General features: G+C 46.4%; 1 protein-coding gene and 1 long non-coding RNA gene across 2 annotated transcripts in view; one reads left to right on the forward strand and one right to left on the reverse strand.

Annotated features, from left to right (window-relative positions):
- The first annotated feature begins 661 nt into the window (after positions 1–661).
- The window catches only part of LOC148145337 (uncharacterized), a 29,007-nt gene continuing 1,696 nt past the window's right edge, over positions 662–27,972 (forward strand). Inside the window, exons 1-2 of the long non-coding RNA XR_015761434.1 lie at positions 662–755; positions 27,929–27,966. This is a non-coding gene — a long non-coding RNA (uncharacterized LOC148145337). The remainder of the gene's footprint in view (positions 756–27,928; positions 27,967–27,972) is intronic.
- notum1a (notum, palmitoleoyl-protein carboxylesterase a) overlaps positions 19,517–27,972 on the reverse strand; it is a 44,449-nt gene continuing 35,993 nt past the window's right edge. Inside the window, exons 10-11 of the mRNA XM_043714985.2 lie at positions 27,735–27,782; positions 19,517–20,361 (exon numbers count right to left, since the gene is read on the reverse strand). Coding sequence (XP_043570920.2) covers positions 20,055–20,361; positions 27,735–27,782 — 355 coding nt within the window. The 3' untranslated portion in view covers positions 19,517–20,054. The remainder of the gene's footprint in view (positions 20,362–27,734; positions 27,783–27,972) is intronic.

The following is a 27,972-nucleotide window of genomic DNA, read 5'->3' on the forward strand; positions in this document are numbered from 1 at the left end:
ACATTTTTCGTCTGTACCTTATTTTATCTCAAATGAATCAGTGAATGTAGTTTAGCTCCCATAACATGGTCCAATAGTGTAATATTATTCCCAGTGGGAGCACAGTATTTGTGATTCTTGCCTCACAGTCAGTAATTTTGTGAGTTGTAGATCTAGCATAAAGACATCAGCACAAGACTCTTCTGAAGAAGGGTCACTGAAGATGAAACGGTAACTCTGTTTTTCTCTCAGTAGTTGCTGCCAGGCCTGCTGAGTTGCTTCAGCACTTTTCTCTTATTGTTTCAGATATCCAGCATCCACAGTTCTTTATTTTAACACAAGACTGCTGCCTGCACTTTCCAGTGCGGTGCTGAAGGAACCAAGCTGCAACCTTTCAGCAGAAACACAACAACCAAGTTCCCCCATCTCTTCCTTGCTTGAATGTACAAGACCCAATGTTTCTATTTTGAATAGGAATCAGAGACCGTTCTCCAGTGTCCCAGCCATTATTAATACTTCTTAGAACCATTATTCAGGCCTTTGACCATTATGATTCCTACAGTACAGCAATGACTGCATTATAAAAAGGGCTTCATCAGTTGTAAAGCACTTTGGGATGTTGTGTGATTGCGGAAGCTACTTTCTATATGTAAGTCTTTGTTTATTTTCACATTCCAGGAATAAAAGTCCTGCTTACAACGGATTGAGCTGACATCTATTTGCTCCATGAGTCAAAGTTTCAGTTAAAGGGAAGCAAAGGTCAAATTGAACTCGAGGTAGTAGGCACATTCTGTTTATGAGGAGAATGCTATCAGCAAAATACCACAGTCAATGATACCCCCCATATTAAAAAATAGTTAAAAACTAATGTGACCTGTGTTATGTGTTAATTGACTTCAAGGTATGTTGAAAAGATACTTAATCACAGAAAGTAGTGATTTTGATTTGGACACCCTGAGACGTTTCACATCTAATGGAATGTAGTCACTGTCATGATGTGGCAGCCATCTTGTGCACAGCAAGCTCCCATAAGCAAGATTGTGTTCACATCCAGATAGTCTCATTCTGGAACATCGATTGAGCAGTCAGTATTGGCTAAGGCATGGGAATAACTGGGAGAAAGTGAGGACTGCAGACGTTGGAGATCAGAGTCGAGACTGTGGTGCTGGAAAAGCACAGCTGGTCAGGCAGCATCCGAGGAGCAGGAGATTCAGTGTTCGGGGGCATAAGCACTTCATCAGGAAAGGGCTTCCTGATGAAGCACTTATTCCCGAAACGTCGATTCTCCTGCTCCTTGGATTCTGCCTGACCTGCTGTGCTTTTCCAGCACCACACTCTCAACATGGGAATAACTGCCATGCTTTTCTTTGAAAGCAGCAGAGTGGGACTTGTTTTTACACCAACCTGAGAAGGCACTCAGAAACTTTGTCTTACACTGAAATGGAAAGGCAGCATGCCCAACAGCGTAGCACACCCTCAGTACTGAGCTGGAGTGTCAACCTTCGTTTTCTTTGCTTGTGACCTGAAAGGTGGGGGGTGGGGGGAAATGACAGGAAATGAAGCTGCAAATGTATGATTCAGTGGGCAGCTGACAGACAAAAGCGGCTTGTTCCTTTTACTTATAACCGAATGTATCAGTATAAAATGAATCAAAGCTTTTCCTCTCTCAGATGCCCCAAAACGTCTCAAGAAAATAAAACTGCAGTTCCTTTAAACATTATCTTAAAAAGGTAAGTCACCCGACACAGGTGTTGTCTCAGGTCTTGCAAATCACAACTTTCTGTGATTAAATGCCTTTTTAAATGTCTTTACCTTGAAGTTAATTACAAGGCGTAGATTTAACACATGCCCTGGTCGGTTCAGTTTTTGGAATTTTAGCCAAAACAAATGTAATTTGAAAGGAGCAAGAAATATGGTTTACAGAAATGTATAATGTACTAAATTTGGAAACAGCAGATATTATTCCTAAAGGGATAGAGAAGGAAAAAACTTTGCCATTTAAATCAGAGGCAATTTCATACTATTTTCTAATATAGTTTGGTGTGGATTTGCCTCCAGCAGGGTAGTTTTCCAGATGCAACAACGCTGAGGATATCACTTGTAATATTGTATGAAATAGGCATAAATATCACAGTTCTTGAAGATTCCAACAGATGTTTGTTACAGCTAACTATAATACACAAACATTAGATTGCAACAAAACAGCATGCTTCAAGTAGCATGTCATGCTTCAAGTAGTCCGAAGGTAAGATGGAGTATGAAAGCCTTATCTCCACATACTATGATGCAGTAATGAACACATATGTCTTAAAGGTATACTGAGCATGTGACGAAATCCAATGTGGTCCACAAGGTATTTTGGTCGGGGAGCACAATTCACAATCTGTTACTGGGCAGCATGGGTGAGTTGGGCTGAAGGGCCTCTTTCCATGATGTGGACCTCTATGACTCTATCTTTGTGCGTTTTTGTAGAGTCCAGTAGGCCAGATGCTTGGTTTTGTCACTTTGTTTTCCTGAGGGAGCTGAACAGCATGTGGTGACCCCATCCCTCAGTTCTTAAAGGTAGCCTGCCCCTCCTCAAGGTATCACAGAAGACTGCTGTTGAATATTATTCTTGCCTTTCTAAGCAAGGTCCAGAGTTGTCAAGCCAGGGGCCTTTATACTGGAGGTGGACAGGAAGAGAGAGACACCATGCTTCTCCCAGATGACCGTTGGAAGGATTTGGGAGCAGGTGATCAGGGAAGTCAGTGCCCAGAGTCTGACTTCAAGAAGCCTAATACATAGGTGGCCATGGCCAGTGAATGGATCTTCACTACATTTCTCCAACCTGGCAAGCAGTGATCTCTCACTCGGCTCAAAGCACCACAACCTTATCAGTAAGCCAGAGGCAATCAGTACTCCACCTCACCCTCACACATTTACCAATGCTACCTACCTCACTCCCATCTCTGCTTGCCTCTCGCGCCTATTCAACTAGGACAGCCACAATGCCCGAACACAGTCGGATACCATCACTGACATTCTGCCTCCTCTTTACAGGATGAGATGGCAAGCAACAAAAGGCAAAGAGCAGAATGAGTGGGTGACCAGGATGTGCACGTTCTTACAGAGATTGACTGCATTGTGATACCACCTGCAGCTAAGCCCAGAGCGTTGGGGGTGACGTTAAGGATGATGGGAAATGTCTGCTCACTGCCCCTTTCCTGACTCCTGGCGCACCCTCACCATGCTGCCTGCCAGGATGAGCAAAGGGCAGATGGTCTCAAATGAACTCCTGAACTCCTTCCTTTCTGTTCTGCAACACTCCACGCCAACACCCCCCCCCCCCCCACTCACCATCCCCAACTTCCCTGAGCTTTTTTGTTTTCAGACCCCCAAGAACTCGTGCCCATCCAGCCCTGGCATGAGGAGAGACATGGAGCAACTACACTGGCAAAGACACCCTGTCATTTGAGGTGGCCACCCACTTAGACACTGGCATAGTCTAGAATGTTGTATGGAGTCAAGATCAGCATATGGCAAGTCACTGGGCAGTGGTGGGTGTGTTCATATGCCAGCTCCCCAGAGTATGAAGTCACAGAGGAATTCAGGAGTGTACTTTGATGGGGAACATAGAAACTGAACTATAGCTTTTTAAAAAAAATTTCATGGATGTGGGCATCACTGCCCAGGCCAGTATTTATTATCCATCCCTAATTGCCCAGAGAGTTGTAGGTGTATGTAGGCCAGACAGGTTTGACAGTTTCCTTTCGTAAAGGGCATTAGTGAATCAGATGGGTTTGTCCTCACAATGGTTTTATGGTCATCATTAGACTCCTAATTCCTAATATTTATTGAACTCAAATTGCACTATCCGCTATGGTAGGATTTGAGCTCAGGACCCGAGAACATGACCTGGGTCTCTAGACTAATAGTCTAACAATAATACCACTGGATAAGCTGATGTCCTGGGTTAAATTGCCCCATAACCTACACGACTGAAATCAGAATAACTGGTCATTTGTCCCATTATGGATCAGAACTTGTTTGCTGTGAACAAATTTGCTGTGGAACTTTGCTCATAACAACTTTGGAAATAGTCATTTATTGGCTGTAAAGCATGTGGAGACATCACAGAAACATTAAAGGTACTTCATAAATGCAAGACCATTGTTTTCTTATTTACGACATGAATCATACTTTAAATTTTCAGCAATTACCCATTGAGAAGAGGGTGTATTATTACATGTTCCTGATGCTGGGTGTGCATCATAAGAACAAGTTAATGCGTGGGTGCCTAATGATAGCAAGGAATTAATTATGTGGATTCCCGTTATTTCTGCACTCCATGTACACAAAAATATTGTAAGAGAGGTGCCCTAAGGCAACTTGTAAAACTGGTACAAATTAACAGCACCAAAATATAATTATTTTTATGGACTATATCAAACTCTTGACTCTGTGGTTGAGAAGGAATGTATGTTTTGACTTAGATGTCAAACTAAACAGTGTCTGCCTGTTCAGGTGCAAACCATCCACTGGCTAATCCCTGGGGAGTGCTTCCAGTGCCTTGGTCAATATTCTTTGAGGAGAAAGTGAGGTCTGCAGATGCTGGAGATCAGAGCTGGAAATGTGTTGCTGGAAAAGCGCAGCAGGTCAGGCAGCATCCAGGGAACAGGAGAATCGACGTTTCGGGCATAAGCCCTTCTGAAGGGCTTATGCCCGAAACGTCGATTCTCCTGTTCCCTGGATGCTGCCTGACCTGCTGCGCTTTTCCAGCAACACATTTCCAGCTCTGGTCAATATTCTTCCCCAGTCCCGTTAAACAGATGAACTCATTTGTGACCCGTCACTTCGGGGCGTACCCTACCTTGAGCAAGTAGCCTACTACACTTACCCACAACTAACAACAGCTCATTTCCAGGAGTGTATCTTCTTGGAGTACTCCATAACCATTAAATGTGCTGTGAGAGATGGGTAGAAATTTCATATTTCACTCCTCAGGTCAGTTCCAGTACCCTGAATTTTTCGTTCTTAGCATTTGCTTGAAGGGCAAACTGCATGTATTCATGATTCAGATATATGAAAGAAAAGAGGGCAAAGATATATAGAAACATGATAGTTCATTTATAAAGGTGAAGTCACCATTGTTATAGCTGACCAGAGGGTTGTTCTCACTTAGAAATCAATGACTGATGATGGTTTTATCTGAGGTTCACCATGCTTCAAGCAGCAGGAGAGTTCTTCAAAATAATCTCGACCAATTGCCCAGAGGGCAGTTGAGTGTTGCATGGATATCAGACCAGGTAAGATTGGCTGTTTCCTTTCATAAAGGGCATTAGGAATTGAACCCACACTGGTAGTATCACAAGCCAGCTGGCTAGCTAGCCACTGAGCTAACCAGAATTCCTGGTCAGAGTCAGGGTACATGGCTGATTGATCAACTGCCCTGATTATAGATTGCAACTTCTCTGTCATCAATTCCAACAAACAACTGGTGATCCGAAACTGAATTTGACAATATCACAATCTCAGTGCTATATTGACACAGGATTTTTAACGTGAGCAAAATACTTTATTAATTCTCACTTCTGCACTGGTGGCCCTTGCTGTCAGTATGAATCACTATTTGTGGGGCCCTTGTGGCACAGTGGTAATGTCCCTACCTCCGAATCACAAAATCCACTTTTCAATCCCACTTCCTACAAAGATCTTTAACAATATCTCTGAACAAGTTGGGAAATATCTAAAACACCATTTGCTGTACGAGTGCGATACTCTCTGTTGCAGTTTTCAAATAGGAGACTACTCTCTGCATCCACAAGAGGGCAGTGGTAGATAACCCTTCATCCCACAGTAACCAGCTGTTCCAACAAAACAAAAGTTGGTCAAGGGAATGCCATTCACAAAACAGAGACTTGCATCACGATTTTATCCCAGGCATTAGGCAGGTGTGATCAACAGACAAAAGAAAATAAAGTGAGTTGGTAACATGGTGGCCTGGTGGCTAGCACTGCTGCCTCACAGCACTGGGGACCTGGGTTTGATTCCAGCCTTGGCCAACTGTCTGTGTGGAGTTTGTACATTCTCCCTGTGTCTGTGTGGATGTTTCAGTTTCCTCCCACAGTCCAAAGATGTGCAGGTTTGGTAAATTGGCTGTGTTAACTTGCCCATACTGTTCAGGGCTGTTTAGGTTAGATGCAAACATTAGGGGGATGGGTCTGGGTGGGTTACTCTTTGGAGGGTGTTGTGGACTTGTTGGGCCTAATGGCCTGTTTCCACACGGTAGGGATTCTATGAAAATGTTGGAGAAATACAGAGGAAGAGTCCTTTCAGATGTGAAATGTTGAATTTGTTTCACTCGCCACAGATACTGCCAGGAGAAAGTGAGGTCTGCAGATGCTGGAGATTAGCCATGGGCACCCGCATGGGCCCCAGCTATGCCTGCCTCTTCGTAGGATATGTGGAACAGTCCATCTTCCGCAACTACACTGGCCCCACCCCCCACCTTTTCTTCCGCTACATCGATGACTGTATCGGCGCCGCCTCGTGCTCCCACGAGGAGGTTGAACAGTTCATCCACTTCACCAACACCTTCCACCCCAACCTCAAATTCACCTGGACAGTCTCAGATTCCTCCCTCCCCTTCCTCGACCTTTCTATTTCTATCTCAGGCGACCGAATCAACACGGACATCTACTATAAACCGACCGAATCCCACAGCTACCTGGACTACACCTCCTCCCACCCCGCCCCCTGTAAAAATGCCATCCCATTCTCCCAATTCCTTCGTCTCCGCCGCATCTGCTCCCAGGAGGACCAGTTCCAAAAACGTACAACCCAGTTGGCCTCCTTCTTCAAGGACCGCAATTTCCCCCCCCGACGTGGTCGACGATGCCCTCCACCGCATCTCTTCCACTTCCCGCTCCTCCGCCCTTGAGCCCCACCCCTCCAACCGCCACCAGGACAGAACCCCACCAATCTCCATGTACAGCGCATCATCCACCGTCATTTCCGCCACCTCCAAACGGACCCCACCACCAAGGATATATTTCCCTCCCCTCCCCTATCAGCATTCCATAAAGACCACTCCCTCTGTGACTCCCTCGTCAGATCCACACCCCCCACCAACCCAACCTCCACTCCCGGCACCTTCCCCTGCAACCGCAAGAGGTGCAAGACTTGCGCCCACACCTCCCTCCTCACCTCCCTCCAAAGCCCCAAAGGAAACTTCCATATCCGCCACAGATTCACCTGCACCTCCACTCACATCATCTATTGCATCCTCTGCACCCGATGTGGCCTCCTCTATATTGGGGAGACAGGCCGCCTACTTGTGGAGCGTTTCAGAGAACCACTCTGGGACACCCGGACCAACCAACCCAACCACCCTGTGGCTCAATACTTCAACTCCCCCTCCCACTCCACCAAGGATATGCAGGTCTTTGGACTCCTCCATCGCCAGACCACAACAACACGACGGTTGGAGGAAGAGCGCCTCATCTTCCGCCGAGGAACCCTCCAACCACAAGGGATGAACTCGGAGTTCACCAGCTTCCTTATTTCCCCTCTCCCCACCTTGTCTCAGTCAAATCCATCGAATTCAGCACTGCCTTCCTAACCTGCAATCTTCTTCCTGACCTCTCCGCCCCCACCCCAGTCTGACCTATCACCCTCACCTTGACCTCTTTCCACCTATCACATTTCTGACGCCCCTCCCCCAAGTCCCTCCTCCCTACCTTTTATCTTAGCCTGCTGGACAAACTTTCCTCATTCCTGAAGAAGGGCTTATGCCCGAAACGTCGATTCTCCTGTTCCCTGGATGCTGCCTGACCTGCTGCGCTTTTCCAGCAACACATTTTCAGCACAGACACTGCCAGACCTGCTGAGTTTCTCCAGCACTTTCTGTGTTATTCCAGTTTCCACAGAATTTTGCTTTTTAGTTTGGCAGAAGGTCGATGTTAGGTCTGCAGGATAGGTGCTGAGAAAATACTTCCCCTGACTGGAGAGTCAAGAACAAAAGTTTCCACAACCTTGATATCATAAAGGGATAGGTTTTAAAATTTAATGACAAACTTAATATCTTAAGAACCTCAATGATGTGAGTCATAGAATTTTACAGCACAGATTCAAATGCTAGGAATAATGACAAACAGAACAGACATACACTTGTTTTAACTGAGTGATATGTTTGCACAATTTTTAAGGTTAATAAACTAAACAAGCCTGCCAATCATCATCAAAACAGGCTTGATCTATCGAGTTGGGAATTTGAACACTGAGCTGCATGTGAGTTCAGCATTGTGCATTGGTCTTCAATAAGCTGCTACGTTTTTCAAGGGGATTGGAGTATAAGAATAGGGAAAATGTGAGGACTGCAGATACTGGAGATTTCAGAGTGGAAAGTGTGATGCTGGGTTGGGGTGGCACGGTGGCTCAGTGATTATCACTACAACCTCACAGTGCTAGAGACCTGGGTTCAATTCCCACCTCAGGTGGCTGTCTGTGTGCTCCAGTTTCCTCCCACAATCCAAAGGTGTGCAGGTTAGGTGAATTGGCCATGCTGTTAGATGCTTTAGTAAATGTAAGGTAGGGGAGTGGGTTACTCCTTGAAGAATTGGTGTGGATTTGTTGGGCTGAAGGGCCTGTTTCCATACTGTAGGGAATCTAATCTAATTGCACAGCAGGTCAGGCAGCATCCAAGGAGGTGGGGAATTGCTGTTTTGGGCAAAATCCCTTTGTCAGAAATGAGGCCTTGGATGCTGCCTGATCTACTGTACTTTTCCAGCACCACACTCTCAACTATAAGAGTAGGGAAGTCTTACTGCAAATATACAAGGTGCTGGCGAGATCATATCTGGGGTCATGTGAGCATCTCTGGATCCCCTTATTTAAGGAGAGATACTATTTCATTGGAGACAGTTTAAAGAAGGTGCCCTTGAATGATTCTGATTTGGCGGGACTGCTTTATGAGCAAAGGCTAAACAGGTTGGGACTGGAGTTGAGAAGAATGAGAGGTGATCTCATTGAAACGTAAGGATTCTTCAGGGGCTTGACAGGGTCAATACTGAGAGGTGGCATCACCTCATGGGAGAGTCTAGGACCAGAGGGCACAATCTCAGGTTAAAGAGACCCCAATTGAAGGCTGAGATGAGGAAGAATTTCTTCTCTCTGAGGGTTGTGAGTCTTTGGAATTCCTTGCCCCAGAGAGAGCTGTGTGGGCGGAGGCCTTGAGTATATTTAAGGCAGAGATTCTTGATCGGAAGAGAAAATAGATTCTTGATTGGAAGGGGAATCAAAGGTTACAGGAAAAGGGCAAGAAAGTGGATGTGAGGAATGTTGGATCACCCATGATCCTCTTGGATGGCAGAGCAGGCTCGAGAGGCCGAATGGCCTACTCCTGTTCCTATTTCTTATGGGCTCAGGCTAATGGGAACCTCTCTCTCTCAGTGGGTTGTGAACCTTTGAAATTGTCAGACTGAGAGAGCTGTGGATGCTCTGGATGTGTTTATGAAGCGATGTTTGAACTCTAAAGGAATGGAAGGGAGTGGGGAGTGAACAGAATATTGAAACTTAAACTGAAGATCAGCCTCAATTTTATTGAATGATGGAGCCCACTCCAAGAACCAATCAGACTGTTCCTGCTTCCCATGCTTATGTTCCTGTTTTACCACAGTCCCAATTGAACTTAACTGTGCCCAGCACCTACAAAAAGAAATCCACTGAAGATGCATTTATTTAAAATGCAACTGCAAATGCTCCAATTTTTCTTAAAAAGTCTTAAATAAATTTTGCTAACATTTTTGCACTTTATTCTTGAAGCGCTGAATGTTGTCAGTTATGGTTGTACATTTACTGATACAGGTGGGTGAATGTCCAGATTAATTTGCCACTTTTCATAGTCAAATGTATCACAGAAGGAGGCCATTCATCGCACCATTGCCTGTACTGGCTGTCTGAAAATGCAAGCCAAATAATACCACCTGTCTGTTCTTGCTACATTACCTTGTGAATGATTCCAAGCATCTATCCAATTCCCTTTAGACAGTTAAATCTGTTCCGACTGTTTCAGGCAGTATAATCCTGCTCAGAATATTCAACCACATGCACACCTTCACATAGAGTCATAGAGGCATACAGCATGGAAACAGACCCTTCGATCCAACTCATCCATGCCAATTACCTCATCCATACCAACCAGATATCCTAAACTGATCTGGTCCCATTTGCCAGCACTTGCCCCATATCCCCCAAACCCTTCCTATTCATATACCCATCCAGATGCCTTTTAAATGTTGTAATTGTACCAGCCTCCACCACTTCCTCTGGCAGCTCATTCCATACATGCACCACCCTCTATGTGAAAAAGTTGCCACTTAAATCTTTTAGGCCCCTTTTAAATCTTTCCCCCCTCACCTTAAACCTATGCCATCTAGTTTTGGACTCCCGCACCCTGGGGAAAAGACCTTGGCTATTCACCCTATATGTGCCACTCATGATTTTATAAACTTTTATAAGGTCACTCCTCAGCCTCCGATGTTCCAGGGAAAACTGCCCCAGCCTATGTCTCAAATCCTCCAACCCTGGCAACATCCTTGTAAATCTTTTCTGAACAGAGACAATCACATTTAACCCAAGTTTGAAATATTAAGCATGTGTAACTTGCTGAAATTAAATTTGAATGGAAATACCCCTTCACTGATCTTTCGAGCATTCTGTGAGTGTTGCTGTTTGGCTCAGTAGACAGGCAGGAAGTTAGAAGAACACAACGAGCCAGGCAGCATCAAAAGGTGGAGAAGTCAACGTTTTGGGTGTAATCATTCTTCAGAACTGGGGGTGGGTGTGGGGGGAGCTGCAGATAAAGGGGTGGCGGGGGAAGGGTGGTGAGATGGGGATAGGTGAAGACAGGTAGACCTGGTTGGTCAATGGGAGGATTGAATCCGGTTGGTGGCAGGGAGGAGTGGAAGGGAGGAGGAGAGGCTGGGAAAGGAGTCGGGGTCAGGCAAGGAAGATTATTTGAAATTGGAGAACTCCGTGTTGAGTTCTCCGGGCTGTAGGCTGCCCAGGTGGAAGATGAGCTGTTGTTCCTCTAATTTGCGGTTTGGTTCGTTGTGGCAATGGAGGAGATCAAGGATGGTCATGTCAGAAAGGGAGTGAGAAGGGGAATTAAAATGGGCGGTGACTGGGCCAGGTCGTACCCTCTGCCTGTCTTCATGTCTCCCCACTTCAGCACCCTTCCCCCACCACTCCCTTTATCTGCAGCTCACCCTACACCCACCCCCAGTCCTGAAGAAGGGTTACACCCGAAACATCGACTTCTCCACCTCCTGATGCTGCCTGGCTTGCTGTGTTCTTGCAGCCTCCTGCCTGTCGACTTTGGATTCCAGCATCTACAGTTTTTTGTCTCTGACCAAGCATGGCTCAGTGATAGCACTCTTGTCTCTCAAGTCACAGTACAACAAGTCCCACTCCAGGCTTTTGGGACATCGTCTAGGCTGATGTTTGTGCAGTACAGAAAGTGCTGCGATATCAGAGACTCCCATTCTGTACGTTCAAAAGTCACACCTTAATCAAAAGAACGAACTGTCCAATATTTAATGACTTGGCTGCAGCATTTAACAGCAAAATGAACATTGGCTGCACATGGAAAGTAGCAAATCAGCTTAAGGGTGAACGGAGGAGTTACATCTAAGGTCAGTGACCCATCAGTTCTGATGAAATGTCATTGAGCTGAAATATTGAGCCTGGTTTAAACTCACTCAAAGCATGTCATTTGGAGTTCTAATCAGGCCCAACTCTCACTTGCTGTCCACAGATACTGCTGAGTATTTCCAGCATCTTTGTCAAATAATTTCAACTTTTCTCGCAATTAGATGAAAACATTCAAGTTGAAAGGAGATGATTCCTTGTTCCCTGCTCAACCACGTGATCTATAAGCATCTGATAATAAAGCATATGACCCAAATGTCTCAGTTATTGTACCATATGAGCGACACTGAGTAATTATGGCTAGACTAGTTGTCTGTGGTGAATGTTAGTTATTTCGGCAGGAGTCAGACTTTTATCACATTCAGTCTGCATTTCCCACACTACATTAAGTCCAAACATAATGAGTTCAGTGTGCAATGACTAAATACTAATTAAACTATGAACCGGGGAGCCAGTCTGACTACAAGTGCTAAGCTGCCATTTTCCACATGTTGTTTTGTGCAGTACAAGGCATGCTTGAAAATGGGACTAAACATTACCAATGGGATTGGGGACCTCTCAGTCACAAATCCTGAGGTTGCATTTCTATCAGATAACCACAGCTTTGAGGGTATCTCAATAATCCAACTCAAAAGAATTTGAAAAGTTTTCATTCACAGTCTATTAATGCAAAACTGTGGTATAAAAGTGTTGATATTTACCAGCTGCACAGATATATTTCTAGATGATGTTGTGGTCAGCTAACTGGCTCTCTCATAACATAAGTTCCAGTCCTAATGCAAGAGCTACATCTTCCTTTGTTGATTTAGTTTGTGTGTCAGCAGATAGTTATGTTATAGAACCCTAAAGCTCTCACTATGCAGTCGTACTGTTCCTATCTCTGACCCAGAGGCTCTGCATTCAAGTCCAACTCTGAGCCTGGATGGCCACAGAAGGTGCATTCATAATGTGGTTAAACAGGTTGATTATCAACTTGCATAGGCTTCCATTGTGGCTATTGTAAGCAGGAGAGTTTCCTAGTCTGCTCAAGAACTGGGTGGTATCTGCTGCACAACAGCCTTCCCACATTGCAAATCTGCATCTGCAGCTTCTTGTTCATAGTTGTATTACTGCGGGAATGTCTTCCGTGGTTTGAGGGAGGACCAGAGGGAGAGGTGGAACAGAACCACAAGGAGGTGAGACAAAATCCCAAAGTCGGTCTGATGTGAACTTTAATGAGTCTTTCACATATCATTCTCCAAGACACAGACCTAGTAGGCTGAATGGCTTCCTTCTGTGCTGTGCTATTCTGTGATCATAGCTGTGATCTTTTATCTAATCTGCTTCATAGCTTCCAGCAGAAGTTCAACAGACACCTCAGACTGTATCTCCAGACCAAAAATTCCAATTGAGCTGCTTGATTGTTCTTATCCTCTGCAGGCTTCCATATTGAACAGCTGCAATTGAACAGAGGGACAAGTATATGCACACCAGCACCTGCAATCCTCTTCCTTGACTCTCATCCCCATCCTGACTTGGAAGTATAGCATGGTTCTTTCAGTATCACGAGATCATAATCCAGGAATACCCTTCCTAACATTCCCTGCAGCGGGATCTACCCCCAGGGACGGCATCACCTTTTTCTCCAGGGAGACTAGGAATAGGCACTCTCCTCCAATTATTTTCTTTTGGATTGGATGATTCAAAAGTGACAGAAGTTAAAATATTGCAGACACAGGAAATTCGAAATTGAAACTGATGAAGAGGAGTTGGAAATACTGGGCAGGTCAGGCAATATCTATGAAGAGAGGGCTACCTGACCTGCTGAATGTTTACAATGTTTTCTGCTTCTACGTTCCAGTTCATTCAATATTTATAAAGTAGAATTAATTAGATTCTTGGCTACTAAGGTAGTCAATGGTTATTGGAAGTAGCCAGACAGGCAGGGGGAGTTAAGATACACAATCAGATAGCCAAGCCCCTTGCAGATGACACCAACATTGGAGGTGTAGTGGGCAATGAAGAAAGTTATCTCAGACTACAATGGGATCTTGATCAAATGGGCCAATGGGTCGAGGTGTGGCAGGTGGAGTTTAATTTAGAGAAATGTGAGGTGCTCCATTTTGGAAAGGCAAGTCAGGGCAGGACTTATACACTTAATGGTAAGGTCCTGGGAAGTGTTGCCGAAGAAAGAGGCCTTGGAGTGTAGGTTCATAGTTGCTTGAAAGTGGAGTTTCGGGTAGTCAGGGTAGTGAAGAAGTTATTTGGTATGCTTGCCTTAATTGGTCAGAGCATTGAGCAGAGGAGTTAGGAGCTCATATTGCTGTTGTATAGGAGATTGGTTAGGCCACTTTTAGAATACTGTGTTCAGTTGTGGTCTCCCAGCTACAGGAAAGATGTTGTAAAACTTAAAAAGGTTCATACAAGCTTTACAAGGATGTTACCAGAGTTGAAGGGTTTGAGATATTGAGAGAGGCTGAATAGGCTGGGGATACTTTCCCTGGAGCGTTGGAAGCTGAGGAGTCACCTTATAGAAGTTTGTAAAATCATGAGGGGCATGGATAGGGTAACTAGACAAGGTCTTTTCCCCAGAATAGGGGAGTCCAAAACTAGAGGGCATAGATTTAGGGTGAGAAGGGAAAAATTTAAAAAGGATCTAAGGGGCAACTTTTTCACGCAGAGGGTGATGTGTGTATGGAATGAGCTGCCAGAGGAAGTGGTGGAGGCTGGTACAGTTACAATATTTAAAAGGCATCTGGATGGGTATATGAATAGGAAGGGTTTAGAGGGATATGGGCCAAGTGCTGGCATGGAAGAGTTGGAGCTGGAAATGTGTTGCTGGAAAAGCGCAGCAGGTCTTCTCCTGAAGAAGGGCTAATGCCCGAATCGTCGATTCTCCTGTTCCCTGGATGCTGCCTGACCTGCTGCGCTTTTCCAGCAACACATTTCCAGCTCTGATCTCCAGCATCTGCAGACCTCACTTTCTCTTCCATGGAAGAGTTGGACCAAAGGGTCTGTTTCTGGGCTGTACAGCTCTATGACTCTATGACCATGTCAAATGCTAGAGCAGGCTGCCGTGGTTAAATGGTCTACTCCTGCTTCTAATTTGTATGGTCGTGTACACATTTGTATGTCCCAAAATGGTAGTTTTGTGGAGTAGAGTTCCCGGCAGCTTGTCTCTCTTATTACATTCAAGGACTTGTCATCTCCCACTATATTTATTCAAAGGGGTTTGACTTCTCAGTCAGCCTTATTCAAATTAAGCACTTCAAAACATTTTCCTGTAGTACACAGGTCAGAGTCAATTTCAGCGAAGTATCATGTGGACTCACTCAAACTGACTACAGGCAGACATCAGTATAATGGTAGAATAGAATCCCAGGAAAAATAGGAAACAAGCCATTCAGCCCAACACAGTCTACTCTCAAAGAGCATGCCACCCAGATCCATCCCCCAACCATTCCCATGGCTAATGCATCTAACCTACATTTCCCTGAACACTATGATTAATTTAGCATGGCCAATCTGCTTAACTTGCATAGCTTTGGACTGTGGGAGGAAACTGGAGCACCTGGTGTAAACCCACGCAGACACAGGGAGAATGTGCAAACTACACACAGACAGTCACCTGAGGATGGAATTGAACCCAGGTCCCACCTTGCTTCCCAAACTATCTCTGCACAGTGGACAGGCACTTGAGATTCAATGACAGTGACACTTTAACAAGCAGACATAAAGTGTACAAATAATTAATCAACATTCCAACTGGCCTGTTGAAATATTTGCTGACTATGAAGAGTTGTATTGTTTTGCAGCTACATCCTTTGGTTATCTAACAAGAACTGGACAATTTAAGGATTTTTCTGGACATTTGACAAGTTCACACAAGGGCTGATGGATGAACAAAACAGCTGCAGGTATCCTGAATGGACTTATAGAATTTGAAGAATTCCTACCATGTGGAAACAGGCCCTTCAGCCCAACAAGTCCACACTGACCCTATATTTGCCCCTGACCAATACACCTTACCTACACATCCCTGAACACTATGAGCAATTTAGCACGGCCAGTCTGCCTAACCTGCACATCTTTGGATTGTGGGAGGAAACCCTTGCAGACATGGGAAGAATGTGCAAACACCACACAGACAGTCACCCGAGGGTGGAATTGAACCTGGGTCCCTGGCACTATGAGGCAGTAGTGCTAACAACTGAGCCACCATGCCCCTCTACACTGAGAGCCTATTCTGAAACTGGTTTTGTGTTTGAGAGTCAATAAAGCATGGAGCTAGTAAAAGCACAGCAGGTCAAGCAGCATGAGAGGAACAGGAGAGTCGACATTTCAGGATGGAACCCTTCATCAGGACTTTGAGGCTGCCTTGGCAAATGGTCAGCATCAGAAATGAAAGATTTCATCTTTCCACATGTTAAGTTGTCTTTTCCCAAGGATGGGGGGATTTCAAGAGTGGGGGGGGGGGGCACATTTTCAAGGTGAAGATTTAAAAAAGACATAACGGGCAAAGTTTTTATACTTGGGATGATTCATGTGTGGGATGAACTTCCCAAGGAAGTGGTGGATGTCGGTATAATTACAATATTCCAGGTACATTTGCATGAGTAGAAGAATAGGAAAGGTTAGGAGAGATATGGGCCAGGAGCAGGTCAGTGGGACAAGCTTAGTTTGAGATTATGTATGGACTGGTTGGACAGAAGGATCTGTTTCCATTCTGTATGACTGTATGACTATGTCACTCTCTGGATAGCCAGTTATAGATATATTTTAATCAACCTGTTCAGGGATGATATGACACACCTCAGGAGCAGGTAAGACTTGAACCTGGACATTAATTTTCTAATCAGCCTTGTCATAGACCTTTTTTTATGTACTTTAGGAGCAGGCAGCTTTAGAGAGTGTGCAAGGTGAGTGACAATGAAGGTTCTTGTATACTGTCAGAAAATGTCAAGGAATTATTTTCAACTATAACTAATATCATCCTTGGAGTATCTGTAAGCCTAATCTGTAAGAAAAGGAACAGGAAGTGACTTCACCACAGGAAATAACATCACCAACCCAAACATAGAAATAGAAAGCAGGAATTTTCAGCAGTGCTTCGCCTGAGGCCCACTGAAGATGTTACCTAGTATGGTGACGAAACATCTGGAAATGAACCTTCCAGCTCAGCGAGCAAACCTACATACAAAACCTCAACCTGAGCTACAACTCTTCTCAAAACTTGCTAAGCTTAGTTAATGTTGGAATTAAGTGATTTGTAGATTTTAAGTTTTGTTTAGAGCTAATTTAGATCAGGAACATTTTCTGACAACGTTTATCTACTGAGCTCAAGCCAGCCAATCCTATAAACATTTAGTCTTGGGTCTGTAGGATTCACACAGAAGGTGGGATGGTCTATTCTCAGACCACTTCTTCTAGCACCTTTTCAGATGTAAAGGGCAGAGGGTATTGTGAAGGGGACTGCTCAGTCACAGATACTGCTCCCCGAAGACACCTCTGACCCAACACACATGGCCAACAAGCCTTCATGCAGTTGTCACCTGTCTGTGGATTCTTGACTGGGGATTCCCAGATTCACATCTCTATACATCACTGCACAGCTTAGCCAATAGACGCTGGTATAGGCCTGCATGTGAGTTTTGTTTTTTGTGGGGAGCTTGGGTAAACATCATTGTCCTCATTATTTTAATGGTGGGCATTTTATTCAACATCTCATCCCATAGATGTTCCTATCTGCTTAGTGCAAAAAATAACATCGTATTGATCAGAGCTGTCTTGCCATTGTACCTTCTATCTGTGCATCAGGTGAGACACACAGACATCCTTTACCTGTTCTGCTGTTGAGAACTACTTAGCCTGCACATTGCCTAACAACTCTCTCTAACCTTGCCGCCATGCCAGATGCCTCCTTTGGCATTACTCACGGGATTGTTGGAGCACACATGCATCTCCAAGCTGTCCAGGTGCTGATCAACAGAGAGATCCAGCACATAGCTGACTGTAAAAGTGCAGATACTTCAAGAAAGTTGCCCTTTGTGATTTCTAGGCTAGAATGACACTGGGATAATTTATCTGATGAACAAATAAGTAATTCACAACTTTTCTAGCAAATAGAGATAGGTAGGTTCTTGATTGTCAAGGGGATCAAGGGTTACAGGGAGGAAGCAGGAGAATGGGGTTGAGAAATTTATCAGCCATGATTGAATGGCAGAGCAGACCCGATGGACCAACTGGTCTAATTTCTGCTCCTGTATCTTATGGTCTTAAATAATTACCCAGTAACCTTGATATCAAGAGATAGCGAATTTTGCTTAAATTCCTGTGTACAATACAAGCACAATGTTAGTACCTGAGACACAGGAGAGACAGTGCCTGACATTTTGCTGATGGCATTAATTGTGGATCTTAAACTATTATACTGAGACAGTAACTAAGACGAATCATCAGTTTATTTATTTAACAGTGTATTTGAAAGATTAATGTTGGGCAGGACACGGTGAAAACTCCCTGACACTTCTTCAATTCCTACCAACAATCCTTTACATTCACAGACAGATGAAGGCCACACTGATGCTCCTATCTGCTTAGTGGAAAGGATAACATAGCATTCACTGTCCAACTGGCTATGTATTTGGCTACAATGAGTTGATTGCTGTTTGTGAAGAGTTAATCATGTTCGTCACCAGACCATGTCATGTTCTTCAGACTGGCCCAGCACACACAGTAGCAAATTTATTGCTGGATGTATTACCCCGACCATCAAAAGAACGAATCTTTATTGTGTGGGTGAAATTCCATCACTGAATTACGATGGTCTTTATTACATAGCTTTAGCATTCAGTGAGGCATATCTCCTTCAACAGCTGCACAAGGAGGATGAATTGTTTTATGAGCAGTTCAGGGACAAACAGCAGTACAAGACATCCCATTCTTAACCAGGCTGTTCAATCCTTCTGCAGGGACGACTGGAGCTCTGTGTGTCACTACTGTTTTATATATTTTAACCATGATGGCAATTTTTGGATCCTTTGATGTGGTGTTGTCTAATGTGAAATGCTGAGTGTCTGATAAAATATTTTTATGGTATATTGTATGGAAGATGCTGCCTGAGAGGGTGGTGGAGGCGGGTGCTTAGTTTGAGATTATGTATGGACAGGTTGGACAGAAGGATCTGTTTCCATGCTGTATGACTGTATGACTATGTCACTCTCTGGATAGCCAGTTATAGATATATTTTAATCAACCTGTTCAGGGATGATATGACACTGGGTGGCAACTGGGTGAGCACTTAAAAATGCTAGGGTATAGGAGGCGACAGACCAACTGCAGATCAATTGGATTAATCAGTTTGGCTGTTTGTCGGTCAGCACATACATGGTGGGCCAAGGGGCCTGTTTCTATGCTGTATGATTCCATATTTATCATGGTGATAGCAGGAGTTGTCACAATTGGATAAGCCCAGTGAGAAGATTTGCTTGTTACAAACCATCCATTAGAAATCACCAAAAAGCAGGTGACACATGTAAAATAGCCACTATTAATTCCAACTAGAAATTCACATCTTTATCCAGAGAGTGGTTTGAATACAAAACTCACTACCACATGGATGGGAATAGCATAGATGCATTTAAGATGAGTCAGAAGACAAACAAATGAGGGTCAGAAACAGAAGGTAATTCTGAATGGGTTGGCTGAAGAGGGGAGTGTCAACATCAGTACAGATCAGATGAGCTGAATGGCCCGAATCGGTAGTAAACAGTGTTACTCTGTGTAAGGCAAAAGATAGACATGAGTAAGTGAAAATGCAATAAATCTTGAATCTTCCAGTGTTTACAGACTAACGCAGAACACACCAAAGTGATTGTCATGAGATCGTTTTAATTCCATTACAAAAACATGCGACTAGGAGACAGTATTTACAATTTATAAAGAAACATATTTAGCTCTCTGCCTGCATTACACTTATAAATATGATTTACATAATAAAAATAAATATGTAAAATTACCAAATTAGCACAGGTTTTAGTTTGTTAAAAAATACACAGCATTATAGTTTGACTGCAGCATATCCTGCTTGAATCCCACTGTCCGGTTTTACATTGTGAACTGAAAGGGAAAAGAATCCATTTCACCGTGTTCTGTCTTCTTGTTCTGCCATCCAATCTGTGAAGACTGTCAGTTGCATAGAAAGACCTAGGGTCCTTCCTCCTTTTATGTTTCATTGATCAATCCAGTGCTTTCCACCACTTTGTATTTTATCTGTGTCCTTGCAGGTTTTGATTTGAGAGATTGTTGAGGTCCGGTTAGAAAAGCCTGCCTGCTCCTCCGCTGCATGTGGGCAGTTTGTCTTTTGTAAAACGCATTCAACGTCTCATCAGTCCCAACGAGCAGGTATTTTAGCTCCCGCTGCTCAGCATCCCGAGTAGTTTGCTAACCTCTATTCCTTGCTGCTGGGCCATCTTCTGTATATCGAAACCCATGTGCATTAGGAATTGTATAACAGTCATCTCCTGCCCTGTGTACTGGTCTCTGATGGTGGGGCAGGTAGGGTTACAGTGAGGCCAGTGGCAGCCATCAGTCAGATGGATGGGACAGCCCTTCATTGAATTCTTGCCATTTCTGTTACCATCTTGAAGGCTGCGATCCCAACAGTGCAGTGCTCGTGGTAAGGAGATCCCTTTCACTTGGAGATTCAACCAGTAGCTGGAAGCGAAATGTAAAAAGTAACTGCCATGCTCGAGGAGGCAATGACTGAGTTGTGTTATCATTAGACTGTTAACTTCGAGGGCCACGGTTCTGGGGACCCAGGTTCAAATCCTGCCATAGCAACAGTGAAATTTGAATTCAATAAAAAGTTTGGAATTTAGAGTCTAATGATGACCATGAAACCATTGTCAATGGAAGGGGTAAACCTAGCTGGCTCACTAATGTCCTTTAGGGAAAGAAACTGCCATCTTTACTTGGTCTGGACTACATGTGACTCCAGACCCACAGCAATGTGGCCTCTGGGCAATAAATGCTGATCCAGCCAGTGATGGATTAAAGGAAGTAATGGGAATACAATTCCCATCAGCATCTCCAAACAATACCACTTATATTCACCTTTTCATTACATTAGTATTTATCGAAGCTGAGCAGTCCACTTTTTCTCTTCACATTATTTTCCTCACTATGTGCAATCAGACTTGGAGGTGGGATTATTACAGTGAGTATAACTTTTGGCAGACCTGGTCATTGATGGTATTTATGTGCCACATGGGTGTCCTCCCAAATCAATGCAATCTCAGCCTGTCCGCACGCACTGCCTTCCATTCCTTCACCTTTCATGTGGCCTCCCTTCTAATATTGTTTGTAACTATCAAAATGCCCTTCCGCCCAGAACCAAGTCTTTTTCCTGCAATTTGCAAACTTGGTGTGGCACTTAACCAGGGCTTTCTGGATTTTCTAAATTCTGCAGATACCCTTTTCAATGTCAATACTGTCTTTTACTAGAAACCTTGCTGTTCTTTCAGATTTGTCATTTTGTTTCCAACTTAATGATATGAAAGTGTGTTCGGGATCTCTCATACTTCCATCATTTCTAAAGGGATTCTTTGTCTCATTTTTGAAATAGCACAGCTCAGTCGGCAGCACTGTCAGATTATCAGATTAAATCGATCATTTATTAAGTTTACACACTGCCGTCTATGTACTGGTTGTTACCTGCATAAAAACAGTGATTGCATTTAAAAAGGGAAACACTTTAGAATGTTCTGCAGATATGAACCAATGCAAATATGCTGATTTGAAAAGAGTCGTTTTCCTGTGAGTGAGCGATTTTTTTAAAAGAAACCTCCAGTGTGTTATGCTCAAATGTAGTGTTGGTTATTGGAGACCATTGTGATCCAGCTGTTAAAACGGAACGACAACTTTAAGACCATGCCAATCATTAATTATTGTCAGGTATTAACCCTGAAAGCATTCAACAGAACTACTTTGAAATTTCATCTCAAAAATTGAACTTTTTTTTAAAGTTGATCATTTTACAGTGAGAACTAAGAATGATATCTGAATCATGAGTGCTGTGGTATGAGAGTTGGAGTGTTAGAACTGGATGTGAGGGCTGGAGTGTGAGGGAGGAGTGTGAGGGAGGAGTGTGAGAGCTGGAGTATGAGAGTTGGAGTGTCAGAGCTGGAGTGTGAGAGCTGGAGTGTGAGGGCTGGAGTGTGAGAGAGGACAGTGAGGGAGTTGTGTGAGGGAGCAGTGTGAGTGAGGAGTGTGAGAGCTGGAGTGTGAGAGAGGACTGTGAGGGAGGAGTGTGAGTGAGGAGTGTGAGAGGAGTGTGAGGGAGGAGTAGGAGAGCTGGAGTGTGAGAAAGGAGTGTGAGGGAGGTGTGTGAGGGAGGAGTGTGAGGGAGGAGTGTGAGAGCTGGAGTGTGAGGGAGGATTGTGAGGGAGGCGTGTGAGAGAGGAGTGTGAGATCTGGAGTTTGAGGTAGGAATGTGAGGGAGCAGTGAGAGGGAGGCGTGTGAGAGCTGGAGTGTGAGAGAGGACTGTGAAGGAGTTGTGTGAGGGAGGAGTGTGAGTGAAGAGTGTGAGAGAGGAGTGTGAGGGAGGAGTGGGAGAGCTGGAGTGTGAGAAAGGAGTGTGAGGGAGGTGTGTGAGGTAGGAGTGTGAGGGAGGAGTGTGAGAGCTGGAGTATGAGAGTTGGAATGTCAGAGCTGGAGTGTGAGGGAGGAGTGTGAGGGAGGAGTGTGAGGGCTGGAGTGTGAGGGAGGAGTGTGAGGGAGGAGTGAGAGGGAGGAGTGTGAGAGCTGGAGTATGAGAGTTGGAGTGTGAGAGCTGGAATGTGAGGGAGGAGTGTGAGGGCTGGAGTGTGAGGGAGGAGTGTGAGGGCTGGAGTGTGAGGGAGGAGTGTGAGGGAGGAGAGTGAGGGCTGGAGTGTGAGGGAGGAGTGTGAGAGCTGGAGTGTGAGGGAGGAGTGTGAGGGAGGAGTGTGAGGGCTGGAGTGTGAGGGAGGAGTGTGAGAGCTGGAGTGTGAGGGAGGAGTGTGAGGGCTGGAGTGTGAGGGAGGAGTGTGAGGGCTGGAGTGTGAGGGAGGAGTGTGAGAGCTGGAGTGTGAGGGAGGGGTGTGAGGGAGGACTGTGAGGGAGCAGTGTGAGGGAGGAGTGTGAGAGCTGGAGTGTGAGGGAGATGTGTGAGGGAGAAGTGTGAGAGCTGGAGTGTGAGAGAGGAGTGTGAGGGAGCAATGTGACGGAGGACTGTGAGAGCTGGAGTGTGAGGGAGGATTGTGAGGGAGAAGTGGGAGAGCTGGAGTGTGAGAAAGGCGTGTGAGGGAGGAGTGTGAGAGCTAGAGTGTGAGAGAGGAGTGTGAGGGAGGAGTGTGAGAGCTGGAGTGTGAGGGAAGAGTGTGAGAGCTGGAGTGTGAGAGCTGGAGTGTGAGGGAGGAGTGTGAGAGCTGGAGTGTGAGGGACGAGTGTGAGGGAGATGTGTGAGGGAGGAGCGTGAGGGAGGGGTGTGAGAGCTGGAGTGTGAGAGAGGAGTGTAAGGGAGAAGTGTGAGGGAGGAGTGTGAGATCTGGAGTGTGAGGTAGGAGTGTGAGGGAGGAGTGTGAGGGAGGAGAGTGAGGGCTAGAATGTGAGGGAGGAGAGTGAGGGAGGAGTGTGAGAGCTGGAGTGTGAGGGAAGAGTGTGAGAGCTGGAGTATGAGAGCTGGAGTGTGAGGGAGGAGTGTGAGGGAGGAGTGTGAGGGCTGGAGTGTGAGGGAGGAGTGTGAGAGCTGGAGTGTGAGGGAGGAGTGTGAGAGCTGGAGTGTGAGGGAGGAGTGTGAGAGCTGGAGTGTGAGGGAGGTGTGTGAGGGAGGAGTGAGAGGGAGGAGTGTGAGAGCTGGAGTGTGAGGGAGAAGTGTGAGGGCTGGAGTGTGAGGGAGGAGTGTGAGAGCTGGAGTGTGAGGGAGGGGTGTGAGGGAGGACTGTGAGGGAGCAGTGTGAGGGAGGAGTGTGAGAGCTGGAGTGTGAGGGAGATGTGTGAGGGAGAAGTGTGAGAGCTGGAGTGTGAGAGAGGAGTGTGAGGGAGCAATGTGACGGAGGACTGTGAGAGCTGGAGTGTGAGGGAGGATTGTGAGGGAGAAGTGGGAGAGCTGGAGTGTGAGAAAGGCGTGTGAGGGAGGAGTGTGAGAGCTAGAGTGTGAGAGAGGAGTGTGAGGGAGGAGTGTGAGAGCTGGAGTGTGAGGGAAGAGTGTGAGAGCTGGAGTGTGAGAGCTGGAGTGTGAGGGAGGAGTGTGAGAGCTGGAGTGTGAGGGACGAGTGTGAGGGAGATGTGTGAGGGAGGAGCGTGAGGGAGGGGTGTGAGAGCTGGAGTGTGAGAGAGGAGTGTAAGGGAGAAGTGTGAGGGAGGAGTGTGAGATCTGGAGTGTGAGGTAGGAGTGTGAGGGAGGAGTGTGAGGGAGGAGAGTGAGGGCTAGAATGTGAGGGAGGAGAGTGAGGGAGGAGTGTGAGAGCTGGAGTGTGAGGGAAGAGTGTGAGAGCTGGAGTATGAGAGCTGGAGTGTGAGGGAGGAGTGTGAGGGAGGAGTGTGAGGGCTGGAGTGTGAGGGAGGAGTGTGAGAGCTGGAGTGTGAGGGAGGAGTGTGAGAGCTGGAGTGTGAGGGAGGAGTGTGAGAGCTGGAGTGTGAGGGAGGTGTGTGAGGGAGGAGTGAGAGGGAGGAGTGTGAGAGCTGGAGTGTGAGGGAGAAGTGTGAGAGCTGGAGTTTGACAGAGGAGTGTGAGGGAGGTGTGAGAGAGGAGTGTGAGAGAGGAGTGTGAGGGATGGTGTGTGAGGGAGGAGAGTGAAGGAGGAATGTGAGTGAGGCGTGTGAGGGAGGAGTGTGAGAGCTGGAGTGTGAGGGAGGAGTGTGAGTGAGGTGTGTGAGGGAGGAGTGTGAGAGCTGGAATGTGAGGGAGGAGTGTGAAGGAGGAGTGTGAGAGCTGGAGTGTGAGGGAGGAGTGTGAAGGCGGTATGTGAGGGAGGTGTGTGAGGGAGGAGTGTGAGAGCTGGAGTGTGAGGGAGGAGTGTGAGGGAGGAGTGTGAGAGCTGGAGTGTGACAGTGGAGTGTGAGAGAGCAGTGTGAGAGCTGGAATGTGAGGGAGGAGAGTGAGGGAGGAGTGTGAGGGAGAAGTGTGAGGGAGGAGAGTGAGGAAGGAATGTGAGGGAGGAGTGTGAGGGGGGAGAGTGAGGGAGGACTGTGAGAGCTGGAGGGTGTGGGAGGAGTTTGAGGGAGGAGTGTGAGCTGGACGGTGAGGGAGGAGTGTTAGGGCTGGAATGTGAGGGAGAAATGTGAGGGAGGAGTGTGAGAGCTGGAGTGTGAGGGAGGAGAGTGAGGGAGGAGTTTGAGAGCTGGAGTGTGAGGGTGGAGTGTGAGGGAGGAGTGTGAGGGTGGAGTGTGAATGCTGGAGTGTGAGGGAGGAGTATGAGGGAGGAGTGTGAGGGAGGAGTGTGAGTGAGGAGTGTGTGGGAGTAGTATGAGGGCTGGAGTGTGAGGGAGGAGTGTAAGGGAGGAGTGTGAGAGCTGGAGTGTGAGGGAAGAGAGTGAGGGAGGAGTGTGAGAGCTGGAGTGTCAGGGAGGAGTGTGAGGGACGAGTGTGAGAGCTGTTGTGTGAGGGAGGAGTGTGAGAGCTGGAGTGTGAGGGAGGAGTGTGAGAGCTGGAGTGTGAGGGTGGAGTGTGAGGGAGTGTGTGAGGGAGGAGTGTGAGAGCTGGAGTGTGAGAGCTGGAGTGTGAGAGCTGGAGTGTGAGGGATGAGTGTGAGGGAGGAGTGTGAGGGAGGAGAGTGTGAGCTGGAGTGTGAGAGTTGGAGTATGAGCGAGGAGTGTGAGAGCTGGTGTGTGAGGGAGGAGTGTGAGGGAGGAGTGTGAGGGATGAGTGTGAGTGCTGGAGTGTGAAGGAGTAGTGTGAGGGAGGAGAGTGTGAGCTGGAGTGTGAGTGAGGAGTGTGAGAGCTGGAGTGTGAGGGAGGAGTGTGAGGGAGGAGTGTGAGGGCGGAGTGTGAGGGAGAGTGTGAGAGCTGGAGTGTGAGGGAGAGTGTGAGAGCTGGAGTGTGAGGGAGGAGTGTGAGTGAGGAGTGTGAGTGAGGAGTGTGAGGGAGGAGAGTGAGCGAGGAATGTGAGGGAGGAGTGTGAGAGCTGGAGTGTGAGGGAGGAGAGTGAGGGAGGAGTGTGAGAGCTGGAGTGTGAGGGAGAAGTGTGAGAGCTGGAGTGTGACAGAGGAGTGTGAGGGAGGTGTGAGAGAGGAGTGTGAGAGAGGAGTGTGAGGGCTGGTGTGTGAGGGAGGAGAGTGAAGGAGGAATGTGAGTGAGGCGTGTGAGGGCTGGAGTGTGAGGGAGGAGTGTGAGAGCTGGAGTGTGAGGGAGGAGTGTGAGTGAGGAGTGTGAGGGAGGAGTGTGAGAGCTGGAGTGTGAGGGAGGAGTGTGAGGGAGGAGTGAGAGGGAGGTGTGTGAGGGAGGAGTGTGAGAGCTGGAGTGTGAGGGAGGAGTGTGAGGGAGGAGTGTGAGAGCTGGAGTGTGACAGTGGAGTGTGAGAGAGCAGTGTGAGAGCTGGAATGTGAGGGAGGAGAGTGAGGGAGGAGTGTGAGGGAGAAGTGTGAGGGAGGAGAGTGAGGAAGGAATGTGAGGGAGGAGTGTGAGGGGGGAGAGTGAGGGAGGACTGTGAGAGCTGGAGGGTGTGGGAGGAGTTTGAGGGAGGAGTGTGAGAGCTGGACGGTGAGGGAGGAGTGTTAGGGCTGGAATGTGAGGGAGAAATGTGAGGGAGGAGTGTGAGAGCTGGAGTGTGAGGGAGGAGAGTGAGGGAGGAGTGTGAGAGCTGGAGTGTGAGGGTGGAGTGTGAGGGAGGAGTGTGAGGGTGGAGTGTGAATGCTGGAGTGTGAGGGAGGAGTATGAGGGAGGAGTGTGAGGGAGGAGTGTGAGTGAGGAGTGTGTGGGAGTAGTATGAGGGCTGGAGTGTGAGGGAGGAGTGTCAGGGAGGAGTGTGAGAGCTGGAGTGTGAGGGAAGAGAGTGAGGGAGGAGTGTGAGAGCTGGAGTGTCAGGGAGGAGTGTGAGAGCTGGAGTGTGAGGGAGGAGTGTGAGAGCTGGAGTGTGAGGGAGGAGTGTGAGGGAGTGTGTGAGGGAGGAGTGTGAGAGCTGGAGTGTGAGAGCTGGAGTGTGAGGGATGAGTGTGAGGGAGGAGTGTGAGGGAGGAGAGTGTGAGCTGGAGTGTGAGAGTTGGAGTATGAGCGAGGAGTGTGAGAGCTGGTGTGTGAGGGAGGAGTGTGAGGGAGGAGTGTGAGGGATGAGTGTGAGGGCGGAGTGTGAGGGAGAGTGTGAGAGCTGGAGTGTGAGGGAGAGTGTGAGAGCTGGAGTGTGAGGGAGGAGTGTGAGTGAGGAGTGTGAGGGAGAAGTGTGAGGGAGAGTGTGAGAGCTGGAGTGTGACGGAGGAGTGTGAGGGAGGAGTGTGAGGGAGGAGTGTTGGAGTGGAGTGCGGATGTCACACAATAGTTTTAAGTACCTGGAATATTTCATAGGAAAATCTTCCCTCGTATTTTTACCTATCCCTTGCCTCTCATGAAATACCCATGTTGTTGCACCATTCACAAAATCCCTAGTTAGTGATCAAAACTTGTAGCTCGATCCCTTCCCCAGACTCGCTGCACAAAGAACATTCACTAGTTTTATTTCATAGAATCCTAAAATTAGATGTTATGGAAGATGCCATTCAGGCCATCAAATCCTCATCAACAGAAAGCTACTCAAAATCTACGTTAATCCCAATTTTCCAGCGTTTAATCCATCGCCATGATTGTTATGACATTCCAAATGCTTATTAGTTTATTGGACTAAGAACTTTGGACAAATAGAATGTGAATATAAGTTACTGAATGTTTCACAAAGAAGTTTGAAATTGACTCAGTTTTATATAGATCCCAGACACACTGAGACACCTCAAACTGTTTCACACATCACTCTTAGCTTTTAAAGTGCCGTTACTGTTGTTAACTGAAGGAATATAAAACCAGTGAAAGAATTTCAGTTAAAAAAGAAAAGCCACATACGATCAATGAACACTTCTCTTTTGAATGATTTTAAAATCTTACCTTTTTGTGATCACTTCATGAGACAAGCATGCAGGTGCAAAAACAGCCCTAAAACCAAAAATAAAACAGTATTTCATGAACAATTTATAGTGTCCAAACTTGTGCTTTTAACTGTCAACAAAATACACAAATTTATTTTCATCAAGTCCCAATTTCTGCTTTTCTTTAATTGTTCTTATTTTGTCTTTCTCCAGGAGTTGTGATGATGTGGAATGCCCTGCCTGAAAGAAAGGTTGGA

This window comes from Chiloscyllium plagiosum, unplaced genomic scaffold (assembly GCF_037043375.1).
Source record: "Chiloscyllium plagiosum isolate Xiang-an unplaced genomic scaffold, Cpla_swu_hap1 HiC_scaffold_25, whole genome shotgun sequence".
NCBI lineage: Eukaryota > Metazoa > Chordata > Chondrichthyes > Orectolobiformes > Hemiscylliidae > Chiloscyllium > Chiloscyllium plagiosum.